Genomic DNA, 17,968 nt, shown 5'->3' with positions numbered 1-17,968 from the left:
CTTTTTTCATAGGATGGGGTAGAGCCAGTGCGTCACCTTTTTTTTTTTTTCATCTTCACTGCCATCTTTTCCACCTGTCCTTACCCCTCAGCCTCAGGAATGAACCTGCAAAACTGGTCAGCTCTCCTCCCTTGACTAACATCCCCTCCTCTGACTGCCTTCCCACACCTGCAGGCAAGAGGCCGCAGCCCAAGGGTTCTCCCCTACCTGGCACTCTGCCCTGACATCAAAGCTAAGTCTTCCTGGTGAACAAGGGGCCTGTGTGTCCTTACGTTAAAACTGGGCCCTCCCCTTTTCTTAAACTCACCTGGGGGAGGGGGGGAGTAGGACTCTCTGCATAGAGTCCCTTCTTAAATATTACTCTTCTTGACTGGAAGTGGGGCCAGAACTCTGGCTACTGTGGGGACGGACACACACACACCCTACCTACCAACCCTGGCTACAGCCCAAACTACACACACACCCTACCTACCAACCCTGGCTACAACCCAAACTACACACACACCCACACACCCACACACCCACACCCTACCTACCGACCCTGGCTACAGCCCAAACTGTTCACTAATCCCTGTCCAGCAGATAGCTACAAATTGGCATCTTGTCAGGGCTTTTGTTTCTCAGTTTAATTTAATTGAAGGGTTCAGACCTCATTAAGGGCTCTTAGCACATTTTTAAGACTATTTGATGAGCTCTGAAGTCCTAATAGGATAGTTAAGTATATCATTACATGGAGAACTAGAGTCCATACACTCCAGGGGCGCAGGTCAAACCAGAGTGTGTAGCTGAGGTTGATAGAAAACAAGGTCTCCCTTTCCTGTCTAATTCAAAAGCAGGCTTCCCTGAGTATTCTCCCATCTTTGCAATGCCCTTTGGCAGAGAGGCTGAAATAAGCCTGCACCCTTACTCTTTTCTCCCTCAGTCCTTTTTTCCCCCCTTTTTCTTTTTGTATTTTTATTTGAAAGAGAGAGAGAGAGAAAGAATCCCAAGCAGGCTTCATGCTCAGCATGGAGCCTGATGCGGGGCTCCATCCCACAACCTGGGATCGTGCCCTGAGCCAAAATCAAGAATTGGACATTCAACTGAGTGAGCCAGCCAGGCACCCTATCTTTGAGTCTTTCTTGACATCCCTGTTGTACCCCAGCTGAGAGCCCTGTGGCGATCCTTCCTTGGCACCAACAGCCCCTCAAGAACCCTGTGTTTCTTCCCTGGGTCCTTTCACTACTTTCTGCCCGCTGTTTCAGGACTCTGGCCCAGGCATCTTTCAGATCATTCCATGCATGGCCACAGAATAATCCTGAACCAACCTTAGTGTTACACTGGTCTCTCTCCCTAGATCATGCTGAGCATTCCGTGGTCCGCCGCCGCCGCCAGCAGTGACAGCCAGTTCATGCAGCCCCTTCCCCTTCTGTCCCTTAGAGCTTCAGAGCTCCGGGAACATTGTCCCTTGACTTCTGCCATGCTCTTGCCTGCCTTACTCCAGCTACTAGACTGAATTCAGGGTTTTCAAGTTAGCGTCGCATTCTATTCATGTTTTCACTCTTCAAGCTACCAGTGCTTTCGCTGGCTCCCAGAGGTACTCAGAAGCTGCCTCATTTGCTGCATCTGCTTGTCCCTTGCCACACAGTCTTCACGTGCCTGTCTTCAGCTGTGCGGTGGCGCTCACTTCATTGCCCGTGCTCATGGGATAGAGATGGGTGTGAAGTGGGTTTCTCTCAACCCTTGCAATGATTCGAAGGAGGAAAAATACATTTAGATCATGTCACTTTCCTTCTTTCCGTACTCAGACTGATGTTGAAGCAAATCACTAGGATATTTTTTTCAAAGAGTGTTTTCCAACGCAAATACCAAAAATCTGCAGTCTGTCACTTGTTTCCGTTCTCCTGGCCTCACCGAGAGTCTTTACCTGAAGACAGGAGAGGTGGAGGTTAGAAAATATAGCTCCCAGGGCCCCTGCCTGCCCAGCTGCTGTGATGGCTCCTGACTGCACTGGGCACTCTAAGGCACCACCATCTGCGGGAGGTGGGAGACTTCACGCCTTTCCTCCTGGCACTGGCTTCCTGGAGGTGGGAGTGGGGAGAGGCTGACCATGAGAATCAGCCAGGTATCCCTGACTCTGCCAGGACTTGCTCGTCCCCATCTTCCTGCCATGTGACATTTCGGCCTGAAGCATCAGTCTGTATTTAGCTGCCACTGCAACATCAAAATTCCCCTTGTGTTTAATCCTCTGTGATGACTTGTTGGGGCTCTAAACTCTGGAAGAGTGAAGAGCCCCAGTAAAATCAGCCATCCTTTAAAGAGAGAGACCAAGCCTCTGGTATAACCGACAAACTGGAATATATCCATGTATCTATTCTTTGAGGTTAATCTGGAAAGAGTATGGTGAGGGAGTATCGTGGGGGGGGAGGGGCATGAAGGGAAAACTCCAGCTATTGGGAAAACAAATTCTCAGAATGCTTCTGAATGGATAGGAGCAGAGAAATGCAGAATCACTTCAAAGAGAGCAGAGAAATGCAGAATCACTTCAAAGAGTTAGCAGTGTTCTCTGGCCAGCGGCCCTGCCTGAAACCCAAGTCTTGACCGGCATGAAGAGTGACAGTCTGAGGGAAGTCAGCCAGCCAGTGTGGTGTGACTGGGGGTGAAGGGGGCAGGCTGGCAGGGAGGCCCATCTGGTTTCTAGGGCAAGTTGGCAGTGTGGGGATGGGCACCTCACCTGAGCACAGTCCCTCTCCCCCCTCTCCAAACCACAGTGGCAGTGTCCTAGCTGGGCCCCTCTAGCTAATCTCCATATGACCTGGCTTCCGCGCCCGACCACCCTCTGAGAGAGGAGGCGCAAGCTCAGAGCCCTCCCTAGCCTTGGCAGTCCTGGTACCTGTCATTCAACAGGTTGGCATTCTGGCCCCAGACTGCAGGGCGAGTGCTAAATGAGTCACTAGGACCCCACAAAGTGTGTGTGGGGGGGGGCGTCTTTCAGTGGGGCTGGTTGCCATTCAGAGCCTAGAACTCCTCTTGGGCCTGCCAAATAACCCGCTGTGTGACCCAGGGCAGCTCACTCCTCCTCCGGGGCCTGGATCTTTGTCCTTAAGACAGGCTGACCTATATATATGGACTCGCTAGGGTGATGTAGGGAGTCTGAGACAGCCTGGATGAAAGATGTGAGGACCCTGGAGACACGCGTCTCGCTGTCCCCTCTCCTCACCTTGAGCCGGCTCATTTTCCCCCACACTAGGTGTTCTTGGGGAGAAACACGGGTCCGCCTAGCTAGGGACAGCGGAGAACGGGGGGGGGGTGGGGGGGTGGAGGGGACGGGGGGGCGGGGGGGGGGGGGGGGGGGAGGGGGCGGGGGGGGGGGGGGGGGTGGAGGGGGCGGTGGCGGGGGGACACGGGGCGGACCAACCTGAACGGAGTCAGATCCCCCGCCCCCCGCCCGCCCAGGGGGCCGGGGGGGGGGGTGGTGGCGGCAGTGATGTCACCCGTTTCGCGTGCTGCCTGGAGCTGCGGCCCTTCACATCTGACCTATGGCGGGTGGGAGACCAGATTGGTCATCTTGAGGCCGGCTCCACTGACTGGTAAGCCTGGGTGACCTTGAGCCAGGCATTTTCCTTTGCAGAGCCGCTCATCTGTGCAGCAAACGTTGTCACACTTGCATTGCCTCTCTCTGGGCCATGAAACTCCACCGAGATCATAAATAACAACTCTTGCTCTCACTCACTACTCTGCTCACGTCTTACATATCGAGTCACCTGTCTCCCAATAACCCCATGCAGTGCTGCCTATTGCTGTGCCCCTTGGAGTCCAGAAAAGCTGAAATGATTTCCGAAGCTGAAATGGTTAAAGGATGGAAAAATATTTTGTAAACCGCAAAGCCCTGGGTATGCGCAAATCTCTGTCTACATATCAGATACGCAACATATCAGATATGCAGACAGACAGACAGACAGACACGGAGAGACAGAAGAATTTCCAGACATGCAAGGCCTCCGGTGATAGGGTGGCACTAAAACGCGGGCCTGGTATACTTGCTCCCCGCCTTCAAAAAAACAAAAAATCTCCAGACAGTCCTCTTCTCTTTTCACATCGCCAAGGATCCCAAGACTCCTAGGATCTGGAAGGCCCATGTAACCCTTACCAGGTGAAAGCACCAAAGTCCTGATGTCTGATCTCAGCCCCTCCTGTTTGTGAGTTCATCACCCAGTAGCACTACCACAGCCCTGCCAATTCTTTACCTGGGTGCAGGCACCGGGCCCAGAAATCCAGTCAGGTGAGAACTGCATGTTGGAGAGTGATTTGTGCCTGGGGCAGAGCAGGTGGCAGGCAGAACAGTTAAGTAGGTCAGGGTTGTTTGTGGAGGACCCACTCCCTCCCCTCCCCCCACCTCCCCGCCCTCGCTTGAAATCTACTCTTGATTCAGGGTTACCTGTTGTTATTGTTGTTTAATGCTTATTTATTTTGAGAGAGAGAGCGAAATGAGTGTGTGCTTGAGCAGGGGTGGGAGAGCCAGGGAGTGGCAGAGAGAGGGAGCAGCAGAGCATCCCAAGCAGGCTCTACACTATAAGCATGGAGGCTGATGTGGGGCTCAGTCGTAGAAGCTGTGAGATGACCACCTGAGCCTAAATCAAGAGTCAGATGCTTAACCGACTGAGCCCCCCAGGCGCCCTAAAGGAAAACTTAATCTAAGGAACCTGGGAACACCGAACAACACCCAGGACAAAAAGGGACGCCTGGTGGGCATCAGGGGGACTACAGACAATTTGGGGCTGAGTTAACAATGTTCGGCAGGACTCAGTCCCACCCCTCAGTCACCCATGCTATGCACTCAGAGAGGCAAGGCACACTCATGTGTGTATTAATAGAGCAGGTTACCAAAAGTGCCCTATTTACAATTTCAGAATGGCTTAGATCATAACTTCTGACCTTCTCACCACACTCCCCTGAGAAATTTTGTTCCTGCCTGTGACTTCAGCCTCTGTCTCCTGGACATTCTCTCCTTGGTGCCTCATACCATGCCTAAAACAGATTCTTGACCCCCTCCTCTCCAGAGTGGCCTTTCTCCTGTGCCTTCAGCCCCGATATTCCATCATTCTACTTAAAAATGCCAACACCATGCCTTCTCCCTACCCTTGTGTGATCTCCCCACTTTTGGCTTCTGCGGTCTCCAAACTATGTCCTGTGGAATCTCCAAGTGTTTTTTTTCTTGTTTGTTTGTTTCGAAAAGCACAATTAACTGGCTGGACTTAATAGAGTTAACATACTTAGACTTCTTTTTAATATATATTTTTTAATGTTTTATTTATTTCTGAGAGAGAGAGAGAGAGAGACTCTCTCTCGCATGAGAAGGGGAGGGTCAGAGAGAGGGAGATACAGAATCTGAAGCAGGCTCCAGGCTCTGAGCTGGCTGTCAGCACAGAACCTGATGCGGGGCTCGAACCCACGAACCGTGAGATCACACCCTGAGCCGAAGTCGGACACTTAACCAACTGAGCCACCCAGGCGCCCCTTAACATACTTAGACTTTTATCTAACAGCTAGATAACGTATTTTTCTCAGGCATGCATGGAACCTTTATACATATTAACCACATCCTGGGTTTCAAAAGAAATCTCAAATACAAAAGAGCATGTTAAATGCTTTTAAGCTGATCAACAAAGATACCATAAGGGGAATCAGAAAATCCTGTAAAACTGAATTATAATAAAAATACTATATACTCAGGGCGCCTGGGTGGCTTGGTCGGTTGAGCGTCTGACTTTCGCTTGGGTCATGATCTCGCAGTTGTGGGTTCGAGCCCCGCGTCGGGCTCTGTGCTGACTGCCAGCTCAGAGCCTGGAGCCTCTTTCGGTCTGTGACTCCCTCTCTCTCTGACCCTCCCCTGCTCACGCTGTCTCTCTCTCTCCTAGAAATAAATAAAACATAAAATTAAAAACAAAATACTATATACTGAAACATGGGACCTAGCTAAAATGGTATTTGAAGATAAATCTGTAGCCTTAAATTCTTATGTCAAAAAAGGGGAAAGACAAATTTAATGTGCTAACTACTAAAGCTAATAGAAAAAGAACAACAGAACCAACCCAAAGAAAGAAATAATAAAGATTTTAGCAGAAATTTAAAAAAGAAAGAAACTAAAGAAGCAGAAAACATATATGAACATCAATATAAATACACAAATCTCTAGTGAAACTGTTCATGGGAAAAAAGGGATAAGACATGAGAAACAATTTTAGGGATGAAAAAGAAGACATACTTTAGATAGTATAAAGATTGAAAAGATAATCAAAGAAAAGAGTATAGCACAATATAGCTTTCAAGAAACATCCAAAAAAATTATTAAACAAAATTGACCCAAGGAGAGGTAGAAAACCTGAACAGTCCTAAATTATTTAAATTGAGGGGTGCCTGGCTGGCTTAGTCGATGGAGCACAGGACTCTTGATCCTGAGGTTGTGAGTTCCAGCCCCATGTTGGATCAGGGATTACTTCAAAATGAAATCTTTTTTTTTTTTAAGTTGAGTCCTTGGTCAAGATGTTTCCATATAGGGGCACCTGGGTGGCTTAGTCAGTTATGTGTCCGACTTCGGCTAAGGTCACGATCTTGCGGTGTGTGAGTTACAGCCCAGTGTCAGACTCTGTGCTGACAGCTCGGAACCTGGAGCCTGCTTCGGATTGTGTGTGTGTGTCTCTCTCTGCCTCATCCCTGCTCTTGCGTGCTTGCTCTCTCTCTCTCTCTCTCTCTTTCTCCAAAATAAACTTTAAAAAAAAGTTTGTCCTTTACAAAAAAAAAAAATTCCATACCGAAAACAAAAGACTCAGGCAATTTTATAGGTGAGTTCATCAAAATTTTAAATAAAAAGATTGATTCTGTTTGATATTACTGAGTCTGTTAATTAATTAAACATGTAAATAAAGGGAATTTTTAATTAAAAAAATTTTAAGTGTTTATTTAGTTTAAGAGAGAGCAAGGGAATGCCACCAAGAGGAAAGGAAGAGAAGGAGGAGAGAGAATCCCAAGCAGTCTCCACACTGTAATCACAGAGCCCGACCCAGGGCTTAATCTTATGAATCGTGAGGTCATGAGCCCATATCAAGAGTCAGATGCTTAACCAGCTGAGCCACCCAGGCACCACCCCAAAGGGAATTTTTTTTAAAGTTTATTTATTTTGAGAGGGAGAGTGGAGGAGGGGGCAGAGAGAGCTTGAACCCCAAGCAGGCTCCACACTGCCTGCGTGGAGCTCAAACCCACAAACTGCAAGACCATGACCTGAGCCAAGATCAAGAATCAGACACCCAACCAACTGAGCCACCCAGGCACCTTCCCCCATCCCCCACCACCAAGGGACTTTTTTAAAACAATAGTCTCAACAGAGGCTGGAAAATAATTCTGATATTTGTTCCAATTAAAAGATATAACAAGTTAGGAACAGAAAGAGTATTGTGCTCAATGGTGAAATATTAAAAGCATCCTCTCGTGATCAGAAATGAGATAGGGATGCCCAGAATCACTGTTTCCACTCATCCTTGCCTTGCAAATCCTAGCTGGTGCAGTATAACAAGAGATACGGGAATTAAAAAGGGAGATTCCAAATTGTCATTGTTCTCAGATGACAGATAGGGCTGTACCGAAAAAAACAAAAAACAGGGGTGCCTGGGTGGCTCAGTCAAGATTCTGGCTCTTGGTTTTGGCTCAGGTCATGATGTCATGGTTTGTGAGTTTGAGCCCTATGCCGGGTTCTGTGCTGACAGTGCAGAGCCTGCTTGACATTCTCTCTCTCCCTCTCTCTCCCTCTCCCTCTCTCTCTCTCTCTGCCCCTCCCCCCACTCACACAGTCTTTCTCTCTGAAAATGAATAAACTTAAAAAACCCCACAAATTAAGAATAAGGTAGTTTACCAAGTTGTGGGACCAATAAACAAAAAATCAATTGCCTTTCAAACTCTTCAGGAAACCAAATGAAGGAAATTTTCCATTGCCATTGCAATCAAAAAAAAAAAAGTATAGTACTAACAATCGAGTAAGTACTAACAACCAAGTAAGTACTAACAATCAAGAAATCGTGAGATTTCTCGGGTCCCAACAGGATGTGGGAACTGAGGCAAAGAGGTGGAGCCCAGGCTGGCCATGCACATTGGCTCAATTGTCCCACAGCTCTGATCAGGTCCATTGGCCTATGAGGATGTCAGTTCTGGGTATTCCCCCGCCTGGAGTTCAGAGATTATAAGCCACATGGAACTAGGAAGAACCAGAACTGACAGGACACATCTGGCAGTCACTGAGTTTGGGAAGCCTGCTTGTTCCGGGAGTTAAGGCTCCAGAGCTACTCCTCAGGCATACACGACCTCTGACGTCTGATGCCTTTGGTTGCTTGATTCATCGACTGCCTCTCACCTTAGCTCCCCTTCCTGGCCTCCCTGATCCCCTTGAAAGGCCAGTGGCACAGCCTAATTGGGAGAATTCCTAGTCTGCGCAGCAGCCGAGTCTCTGTGCCTCCCCCGAGACCCCACTTCGCTTTAGCTAGATCAGGGGTCCGTAAGTCTTCTCCATAAAAGGTAAGAGAGTAAATATTTCAGACTTTGCGTGCTCTGTGGTCTCGGCCACGCTACCAATGCTGCCATTAAAAGCAGCCAAAGACCACAAACATGTAAACAAGGATGGCTATGTTTTAGTAAACACGAACACAAATCCAAATTTCACATACTTTTCACAAGCCAAAATAGTATCTTTCTTTTGCTTTTTTTTCAACAATTAAAAAAACAGTAAAATCCATCCTTACCCGTAAGCCATCTAAAAGCAAACAGCAGGCCCACCCACCAGCTGCAAGCTACAGTTGGTCAATTCTTGCTTCATCTGGCTACCCTCCAACGGCAGAAGTTTGGGCTGGGTCTTTGAGGCCTGGTCAGGAATAAAGGGGATCTTGGGAACAGTAAGCATTGCAAGTGCTCCTGGGACCAGGATTCTGGAGATCTAGAGGGTTTTAAGCTGTCTTAAATAGCCTCCATGGCTTCCTCCACTCTAAGTTAAGGTCAGAACATCTTAACATGGCATTCGTGGCCCTCTGTGACCTAAACCCTGCCTGCAGGGCTACTTTTAGCTCCTCTGCCTCCTTCAGGGGCTCCTAGGCTATGTCCTTTCTGTCAGGGCTGTGCCTTTCCATGCTTTTCCCTCTTCTGGAAATAGACCTGTGTCATGGGCTGGTGAGCCTTAGCCCTAAGCCCGCCCCCCCTTCCCCAGGCTGAGCTGCCTGCCCGGCCCTTTGTGGACTGAAACCTCCATCTTGTTTATGTGTTTTCGCATCCGTGGGTACTCACTGTGGGAGCTTAAATTAGTGTCAATGAGTAGGAGAAGACTTCCAGAAGAGAAGGCAGAATTTCTGTGCTCGTGCAAGATTTGAGATCTTCCAATTAGGAGACCCAGAAGGAGTCTCCGGTCCTAATACAGATCAACAGTATTTCTGCTCTGCTTTGGACTTGGGTCCTGGGGGAGGAGACAGCATTCCCACTCCATTCCCGGAGCAGGGAGCAAGAGTTAGCAAAACAAAGGCTCTGAGCTCACCTTGCTTCTCCAGTTCACAGAATGTGGAGACTCCCTTTTCTCTCTTCACAGGACAGTGAAATGGTGTGAATGCTTTTTGTCAACTAAGATTTTTTTTTTTTTTTTGAGAGACAGAGCGAGACAGAGCGTGAGCGGGGGAGGGGCAGAGAGCGAAGGAGACACAGAATCCGAAACAGGCTCCAGGCTCTGAGCAAGCGTTCAGCACAGAGCGCGACGCAGGGCTCAAACCCCCGAACTGGGAGATCGTGACCTGAGCGGAAGTCGGATACTTAACCGACTGCGCCACCCAGCGCCCCATCTGAGACTCTTAATTAGCTAGAGCCCTTTTGCCCAGAGGAAAAGAAGGTATGTTGAGGGATGAGACTCTTGGTTTGAGATTTTGATCGGGAGCAGAGAATCCTGGGGCATTCCTGGGAGTAGCGTCCACACCCTTTCGCAAACCCAGTAACTTCTCGCAGCCACAGTCTTCTCACAGACCATAAGGAAGGGAAGTAGAAGAGCAAGGAGAAATGAAATCGGAGTGGTGCTGAGTGTGGGGCAAGGATGAGGAAAGCAAGGATTCTTTGTTCTTTGGAATTCAACATGCGAATAAAGAAAATACAAAGGAAGGATGATGGAGCACCAGGGCTGCTGAAGGAGAGGTGGGGGTGGTAGGGGAGGAACCCCACCCCAGCATTCCAGTGGAGGACACAGTGCGCCGAGAAGGCAGCTGATGGACATCTACAACGTCACAGAGCAGGAAGTGTCCATCCTCTTCCGGAGGGGCTGTGGGTCCTAGATTCCTCGATGAGGCCTTGGATAGACCAGGACAGCTTCCCATCTGAAGGGCACACAAAAGGGGCAGAGCCAAGCGAGCGATGGCGTCCCACAGCTCTCTGGGCAGGCTAACTAACGGCTTGGGCGCTCCGGCGCCACATCTGAAGAGGAACAACTTCTGGCAGCCGCTGCAGCGGGCCGCTCTCCGGGCAGCGTCTGCAAGCGCCCTCCAGGAGACCCTCAGCTCCTCCGGCCTGGCAGCTGCCGGAGCGAAGAGGGCCAAAAAACGAAACCAGATTGAGAAACAGCTCGCTATGCTCACGGCGGGGAGACGCACATGTCTGTGCCCTACACACGTGGGCGACTGCAGGAGTTGGGGAGGGTCCCCCCGGTGCCCAATTCGTCCCCAGTGTCCGCTCGCTGAAGGCGGCGCCTGCACAGCCGCCCCAACAGCCCTGTGCTGCGTGACTGATGGGGGAGGGAATGGGGGGGTGTCAATCATTCCCTTTTTGCTGCATCCCACTCCCGAGGGAGTGCCGAGCTAGCTGCGCCTGGCAGGTGGATAACAGGGTCCTGCCAGCGGCTTCAGATGGTAAATAGGATTGGGGCAGCCCACCCCCTACTCCTCGGGGACCCCGGCCGAGTCCCAACGGATAACGTAAGCAGCTGCAGAGACAGGACCAGGCCGCAGAGAGCTGGGCGGAGCCTGGAGGAAGGGGGCGGGGCGGGGGCGGTACCGCCAAGGCGGGTCTGGAAACTGCTGGAAGTAATCGCAGTACCGCCGTCGTTGCTCCTTCCGCTGGGCTCAGGCAAAGAGTCCCCCTCCTAGCCCGGGCCGGCGCCCTCCCCCACCCTAGCAGGAGCGACGCCCCGCTGTAAAGCGTTGGCTCTTCCTCCTGCCTGCGGGAGGTTCGGGATCCCCGGGCTGCGTGAAGTTAGACCTCAAATTCTGCACTGTCCCTAAGGAAAACCCTTTTCCCTTGTTGGGCTGTAGGCGTATGTAGGGCAGATTCTAGCGAGGAAGTCGACCCTGGGAGTCGCGGTCGCAGTGGTCGGCCGCTTCTATCCACCCCTTCACCTTTCTAGGGGTTCCTCTCGGCCTGGACGCTTATGTGTGGGAGGCGGCTGCCTTAGAAGTGTATAGGGAGGTTAGTGGGACCCTCGCCACTAGTTCCCCCGCTTATGTCATGTAAGCATTCTCAATCGCTAGTTCTTGCACGGTGGTCGAGCCCTGCGAGTGCGGAGATGGGGCCACGAAAAGGAGTACTTGCCCGTGCTCTCAGGGCGGAGACTGATACCCTTTGCTTCCGCCCTTCTCCGCCCCCTCCCCTATTTTGGACCATGACGTCAAGGTGGGCGGGCAGCGGCAGGTGCCGGGCTGACCGGCATCCTCCTTTAAGGCGGAGGGATTCTGGGACGGGCAGCTGGTCTGTGCTTCGCCGTATATAGGGCCATTGGGGGCGAACAGCCGCTCTCTTGAGTCACCCCCGCGCAGCCTTGTTGCGGTTTTCGAGCCGGACTTAGTCCTTGCTCACCGTGGTCTGTAGTGCTTACAGCTCTTCTCCTTGAAGGTAAGGTCGTAGTGTTTCTCAGGGGGTTCTGTTTGGCTTGCCCATTCGTGTTGCTTTCGTCCGTCCTTTCCTTTCCCAAGCCTAGATTTTGTTGTGTTGGAGCGGGACAGGGCAACTCCTCTAATTTTGGGGTGGGGGCGTGTGGAAGGGACGGGGCTCTCAAGATTAAGGCTTGTTTTCTCATCCGTGTTTTGGTGCGAGGTATCCCCCAGGCAGCGACTGCCCGTGGGGTGAGGTGGGTCGGGAGTGGGCTTGGGGTAGTGGGCAGCTGCACGTGGTGTCCGCGCCGGCCCGGGACGCTGCCATGTTTGCCCCTCCACTTCCGGACGCGGCTACGGGGCGCCGGAGGGTCCCCAAGGGTGGTGGGTGTGCGCGCTGAACGTGACTCAGCACACCCTGGTGCTGGCCTGGCTTTGCCATCCCTTCTGTGGGACGCGTTTTTCAAGGGCTTTCTATTCCTTTATGTGAGGTTCTTCGGCACGGAACGTTTACGGCCGGCTCTGGCCTGTCGTCCTTCCTCTTTTCCAGAGCTTTCCTGCAGTCCCAATGAGGGGGAGGGGAGAGGAGGGGGCAGGCTCTGGAAGATTCACGGGCCCTTTCCTCCCCTGCCCCTCCCAGAGAGCTGAGATTGTTCTGGAAGCTTCTGGAGCCCGGCGCCCCGCCCTAGTGCCCGGATGCTGGGGCGAAGGGAGGCTGCGCGGTGGCGCCCCCTCCTCGCGTGGCTCTGGCTAACGCATGTCCGGCGGTGACGAGGGTCTGCCCAGCGGTCTACAGCCACCATCTTAGTTGTGTTTGGTTTTGTCTTATATTGTAGCCACATGTGTTGAGGGGTCACGGTGGAGCTTTTGCTTGATCGGTTCTTTGTCTTAGCCTCTTGGGCGGGTATCCACCGGTCTCTCAGGGGTTACCTTATACCCTGTGGGGGTATAAGCTCACAATCCCACGTGAGTTTTTGATGTAGGAGATCCCTAATGGGAGAGCCAATTCCAGATTACTGGCCATTTTACATGAAATGGTTTATCTTGGGCTAATATGTCTTGTAACAAAAAAGGTAGTGGTAACATAGGTGCTTTTCTCCTTAAAGTGAGTGTGGTTTATCTGGAATTGTTACTCCTATTCGTGGGTTGAGACCCAGTATATGTATTTCGAACAAGCTACCAGGTGATGGCTGAAGCTTTTGGGTCCCATGGATCACTTAAGAGCCCTTTGGCTCCCAAAACACCTTTCCAAAAAACTTGACCTTGTGTATTGTGTTGAAGCAAGCAGGTTTTTATTTTTCTTTCCGAATTGGATTTCCCCTAAGGGAAATCTTTAAGGAAAAGCCACTGTTGGTTTTGAGGAATATGTGGAGTGCCTGGATTAAAGCAGTTTGAACCAAATCTGAGTCTTCATTGTGACTTGAGATGAACTGGAGTGTTAAATATGGAGCCATCGTGTTTTTTTGTAATTCCTGAATGTTCTTATTTTAGATGCCTGAGGAAGTGCACCATGGAGAGGAGGAGGTGGAGACATTTGCCTTCCAGGCAGAAATTGCCCAGCTCATGTCCCTCATTATCAACACCTTTTACTCCAACAAGGAAATTTTTCTTCGGGAGTTGATCAGTAACGCTTCTGATGTGAGTGCTGTGGGCACCTTCATTTGTGGTTTTTGTTTTTCAGCACTCCGGGAAAGAGAGAAAGAAAGGGTGGTTTGGTATTTTGAGGGGCTGCTGTTCTAAAAAAGTTGCTGTGGGGAGATGGGTTATTGTAACTGTAAATGGTTCTTTTTGTGCTTTAAGTTGTGTTTTTGAGTGACCGGGGGCAGGGCAGAGAGAGGGGAAGTTGTTATCTGAGGAGCCCTACACGGGGTTTGAATCTGCAAACTGAAATCATGATCTGAGCCAAAATCAAGAGTCAGATGCTTAACTAAGATACTTAAGCACCCCAACTGTATGTGGTGCTTAAACCCCAAGTTGGGGGGTAGGTAATCAGAATTGAGGCTATTTGGGAGTAAAAAGGTTTTTTCGGCTAAAGAGCTGGGTTTTTAGGAAGCAGAATTGTAAAGTTGAAATTTGTATTTTCAGGCCTTGGACAAGATTCGCTATGAGAGCCTGACAGACCCTTCCAAGTTGGACAGTGGTAAAGAGCTGAAAATTGACATCATCCCCAACCCCCAGGAGCGCACTCTGACTTTAGTGGACACAGGCATTGGTATGACCAAAGCCGATCTTATAAATAATTTGGGAACCATTGCTAAGTCGGGCACTAAAGCGTTCATGGAGGCTCTTCAGGTATGTGGTATTTCAGCTAGGCATAGGCCATCCGTTTTGTGACTCTTCCTTGGCTTGCTGTTTTTGTTTTTTAAACTTGTGTTTGTAAAACTTTCTGGCAGGCTGGTGCAGACATCTCCATGATTGGACAATTTGGTGTTGGTTTTTATTCGGCTTATCTGGTGGCAGAGAAAGTGGTTGTTATCACAAAGCACAATGATGATGAGCAGTATGCCTGGGAGTCCTCTGCTGGGGGCTCCTTCACTGTGCGTGCAGACCATGGTAAGACGGGTTTTTTGTTAAGTTGTCAGAGTTAGAATTTTGGGGAAACCTATAATAGAGATCTTAAGCGTGTTCCCTGTAAAGTAGCTGATTACGGTTTTGAATTTTGTTTAATTTCCTTACGCTCTTGTGATTAACTTCTAGGTGAGCCCATTGGCCGGGGTACTAAAGTGATCCTCCATCTTAAAGAAGACCAGACAGAATACTTAGAGGAGAGACGTGTCAAAGAAGTGGTGAAGAAGCACTCACAGTTCATAGGCTACCCCATCACTCTTTATGTGCGTATGGGCTGGGAATCCTCACGTGTGTGTCTGCTCCTCTGGAGGACTGTATGGTCCCTGGCTTTGGTTTCTGAATTCTGGAACTACTGTCTTTTGTACTTTCAGTTGGAGAAGGAACGAGAGAAAGAGATCAGTGATGATGAGGCAGAGGAGGAGAAAGGTGAGAAAGAGGAAGAAGATAAAGATGATGAGGAAAAGCCCAAGATTGAAGATGTGGGCTCCGATGAGGAGGATGATAGTGGGAAGGACAAGAAAAAGAAAACAAAGAAGATTAAGGAGAAATACATTGATCAGGAAGAACTGAACAAGACCAAGCCCATTTGGACCAGAAACCCTGATGACATCACCCAAGAGGAATACGGAGAGTTCTACAAGAGTCTAACCAATGACTGGGAAGACCACTTGGCAGTCAAGGTGAGAAACCTTGCACGTTGATTCAGTAGGAAGAGCAGGCAGAAGGGTGTTGGTGGTAGATGATGGAACTTGCTTAACTGTTGGGTGTTGGGAACTGAATGCCACGGATCCATGTCCTTTCACTCATCTTCTCAAGGACCTCGCTTTGTCTCTGGCAGGTTCCTGATGGGACTGTTTCCCCAGGGATCCAGAGATTATACATAGCTATGGTTTTAATTTTCTTTAAAAAAAATTTTTTTTCAATATTTATTTTTGAGAAGCAGAGAGACCGCATAACCAAGGGAGGGGCAGAGAGGGGGGAGACAGAATCAGAAGCAGGCTCCAGGCTCTGAGCTGTCCACACAAAGCCCTGACATAGGGCTTGAGCTCGTGAGCCATCCGATCATGACCTGAGCTGAAGTCAGATGCTCAACCAACTGAGCCACCCAGGTACCCCTAGTTTAATTTTTTTTAAAGCTGTTCTGTCGTATCTGTCCTATCATTGGTGCTTAGAGATCTTTGTTTCAGACAGTTCAGTAATGTGATGCTGGGACTTAAAGGGACATCTACTACTGGCTTATTTTGAATTCCTTTTCAGCACTTCTCTGTGGAAGGTCAGCTGGAATTCAGGGCATTGCTGTTTATCCCCCGTCGGGCTCCTTTTGACCTCTTTGAGAACAAGAAGAAAAAGAACAACATCAAGCTTTATGTCCGCCGTGTGTTTATCATGGACAGCTGTGATGAGTTGATACCTGAGTATCTCAGTGAGTGTCCTCTTGGCTGAGTGTAGTTAGTTGGGTAAAGTCTTGTAGCTTTTCCAAGAACTGAGGTCTGGTCTTGGTTTTTTTTTTGAGATTGGGTTCAGTGAGAAAGTGGGTCCTGTTGAAGTTAGAGGACCCTGTCTATTTTAACTCCATTTTCTTCCTGATTGCAGACTTCATCCGTGGTGTGGTTGACTCTGAGGACTTGCCCCTGAACATCTCCCGAGAAATGCTCCAGCAGAGCAAAATTTTGAAGGTCATTCGCAAAAACATTGTAAAGAAGTGCCTTGAGCTCTTCTCTGAACTGGCAGAAGACAAGGAGAACTATAAGAAATTCTATGAGGCATTCTCTAAAAACCTGAAGGTATAGAAGGAGAGTTTTCTCTTTCATTATTCATTTAGAGAGTAACAATATTATTTACAAGTAAGGTACTTTTTTTTCCACCCTCGAAGCTTGGAATCCATGAGGACTCCACTAATCGGCGCCGCCTTTCCGAGCTGCTGCGTTATCACACCTCCCAGTCCGGGGATGAGATGACTTCTCTTTCAGAGTATGTCTCTCGCATGAAGGAGACCCAGAAGTCCATCTATTACATTACTGGTACGTTAGAGCCTGGGTCTGATCAGAGCCTCCTGGTGGGGTATGAGGAAGAAGGGAGGACATTTAAGACTACCTGGGAACTGGTTGGTGGCACTCTGATCCCTGAGTCTCTCAACCCTACAGGCGAGAGCAAAGAGCAGGTTGCCAACTCGGCTTTTGTGGAGCGAGTGCGGAAACGGGGCTTCGAGGTAGTGTATATGACAGAGCCTATCGATGAGTACTGCGTGCAGCAGCTCAAGGAGTTTGACGGGAAGAGTCTGGTCTCAGTTACCAAGGAGGGCCTGGAGCTACCTGAGGACGAAGAGGAGAAAAAGAAAATGGAGGAGAGCAAGGCCAAGTTTGAGAACCTCTGCAAACTTATGAAAGAAATACTGGATAAGAAGGTTGAGAAGGTAAGCAGTTCTGGGACTAGGATGTAGTTTGTAAATGTTTCTAGGGCAGTTTCTCTCAATCTTGTGTTGCTAACACAGTTAGTAGTATTAGGGAGCCTCATTTGTTCAGAGATTCCTTCTGTTGCTGCTTTCACCAGGCAGGTTTCAGGTTGGTATTCCCATAAAAATTTGGTAAAGATGAGGCATTTCTTCTGAGACTAGAATCTGACATACCATCTTTAGCTTGGAAGTGGTAATCAGGTTTAATGTAAACATACGTTTTTGTGTTTATCCCCAGGTGACCATCTCAAACAGGCTAGTGTCTTCACCCTGCTGCATCGTGACCAGCACCTATGGCTGGACAGCCAACATGGAGAGGATCATGAAAGCACAGGCGCTTCGGGATAACTCTACAATGGGTTATATGATGGCCAAAAAGCACCTGGAGATCAATCCGGACCACCCCATCGTGGAGACGCTCCGTCAGAAGGCGGAGGCAGACAAGAATGACAAGGCCGTCAAGGACCTGGTGGTGCTGCTGTTTGAAACCGCGCTGCTCTCTTCTGGCTTCTCACTGGAGGATCCCCAGACCCACTCTAACCGAATTTACCGCATGATCAAGCTAGGCCTGGGTGAGTGTCCTTGCTTTACCAGAGTGTGGCTAGGAGTTGGAACTGGTCTCCCAGAGACAGACTTGACTTCGTGGTATCTGGATCAAAGTTCATGTGGCGTTGTTTTCTGGTCACAGGTATTGATGAAGATGAAGTGACAGCAGAGGAACCCAGTGCTGCTGTTCCTGATGAGATTCCCCCCCTGGAGGGTGATGAGGATGCATCCCGCATGGAAGAAGTAGATTAGTGTCTACCTGCAGATCTCGTGCCCTCTGTATAGTGTCCCCATGGCTTCCCGGCAGCCCTGAGTGGCCTCCGTTCACCTGGTTCCCTCTGCTGATGTCTAGTGGTGTTTCCCTTCCTGTCTGTGTCTGAGGCAGGATACGAGGGCCTCAAGGCCTGTCCCTTCCCATACTTGACAAGGGGTTTGGATGTGTACTGTGGTTTTTTGTTTGTTTATTTTGTTCTGAAGTTAAAGTATGCAAAATAAAGAAGATACAGTTTTATACAGTTATGCTTTCCCTTGTAAAGTGGATCTGGTGCCTTTC

At 49.6% G+C, this 17,968-nt stretch overlaps 1 protein-coding gene across 1 annotated transcript; it reads left to right on the top strand.

Annotated features, from left to right (window-relative positions):
• Positions 1-11,762: 11,762 nt before the first annotated feature.
• Positions 11,763-17,930, top strand: HSP90AB1 (heat shock protein 90 alpha family class B member 1). Its single transcript, XM_039231126.1, has 12 exons — positions 11,763-11,871; positions 13,341-13,487; positions 13,935-14,141; positions 14,243-14,402; positions 14,547-14,680; positions 14,789-15,097; positions 15,675-15,840; positions 16,011-16,201; positions 16,291-16,438; positions 16,562-16,830; positions 17,108-17,441; positions 17,558-17,930. Exons 2-12 carry the CDS (start codon positions 13,341-13,343, stop codon positions 17,665-17,667), a joined length of 2,175 nt encoding a protein of 724 aa, XP_039087057.1. The 5' UTR covers positions 11,763-11,871; the 3' UTR covers positions 17,668-17,930.
• The last annotated feature ends 38 nt before the right edge of the window (positions 17,931-17,968 follow it).

This window comes from Hyaena hyaena, unplaced genomic scaffold, assembly GCF_003009895.1.
Source record: "Hyaena hyaena isolate Hyena2069 unplaced genomic scaffold, ASM300989v1 scaffold_55, whole genome shotgun sequence".
Taxonomy (NCBI): Eukaryota; Metazoa; Chordata; class Mammalia; order Carnivora; family Hyaenidae; genus Hyaena; species Hyaena hyaena.
The sequence above is the reverse complement of the archived record's forward strand: the minus strand, read 5'-3'. Positions and strand labels throughout refer to the sequence as shown.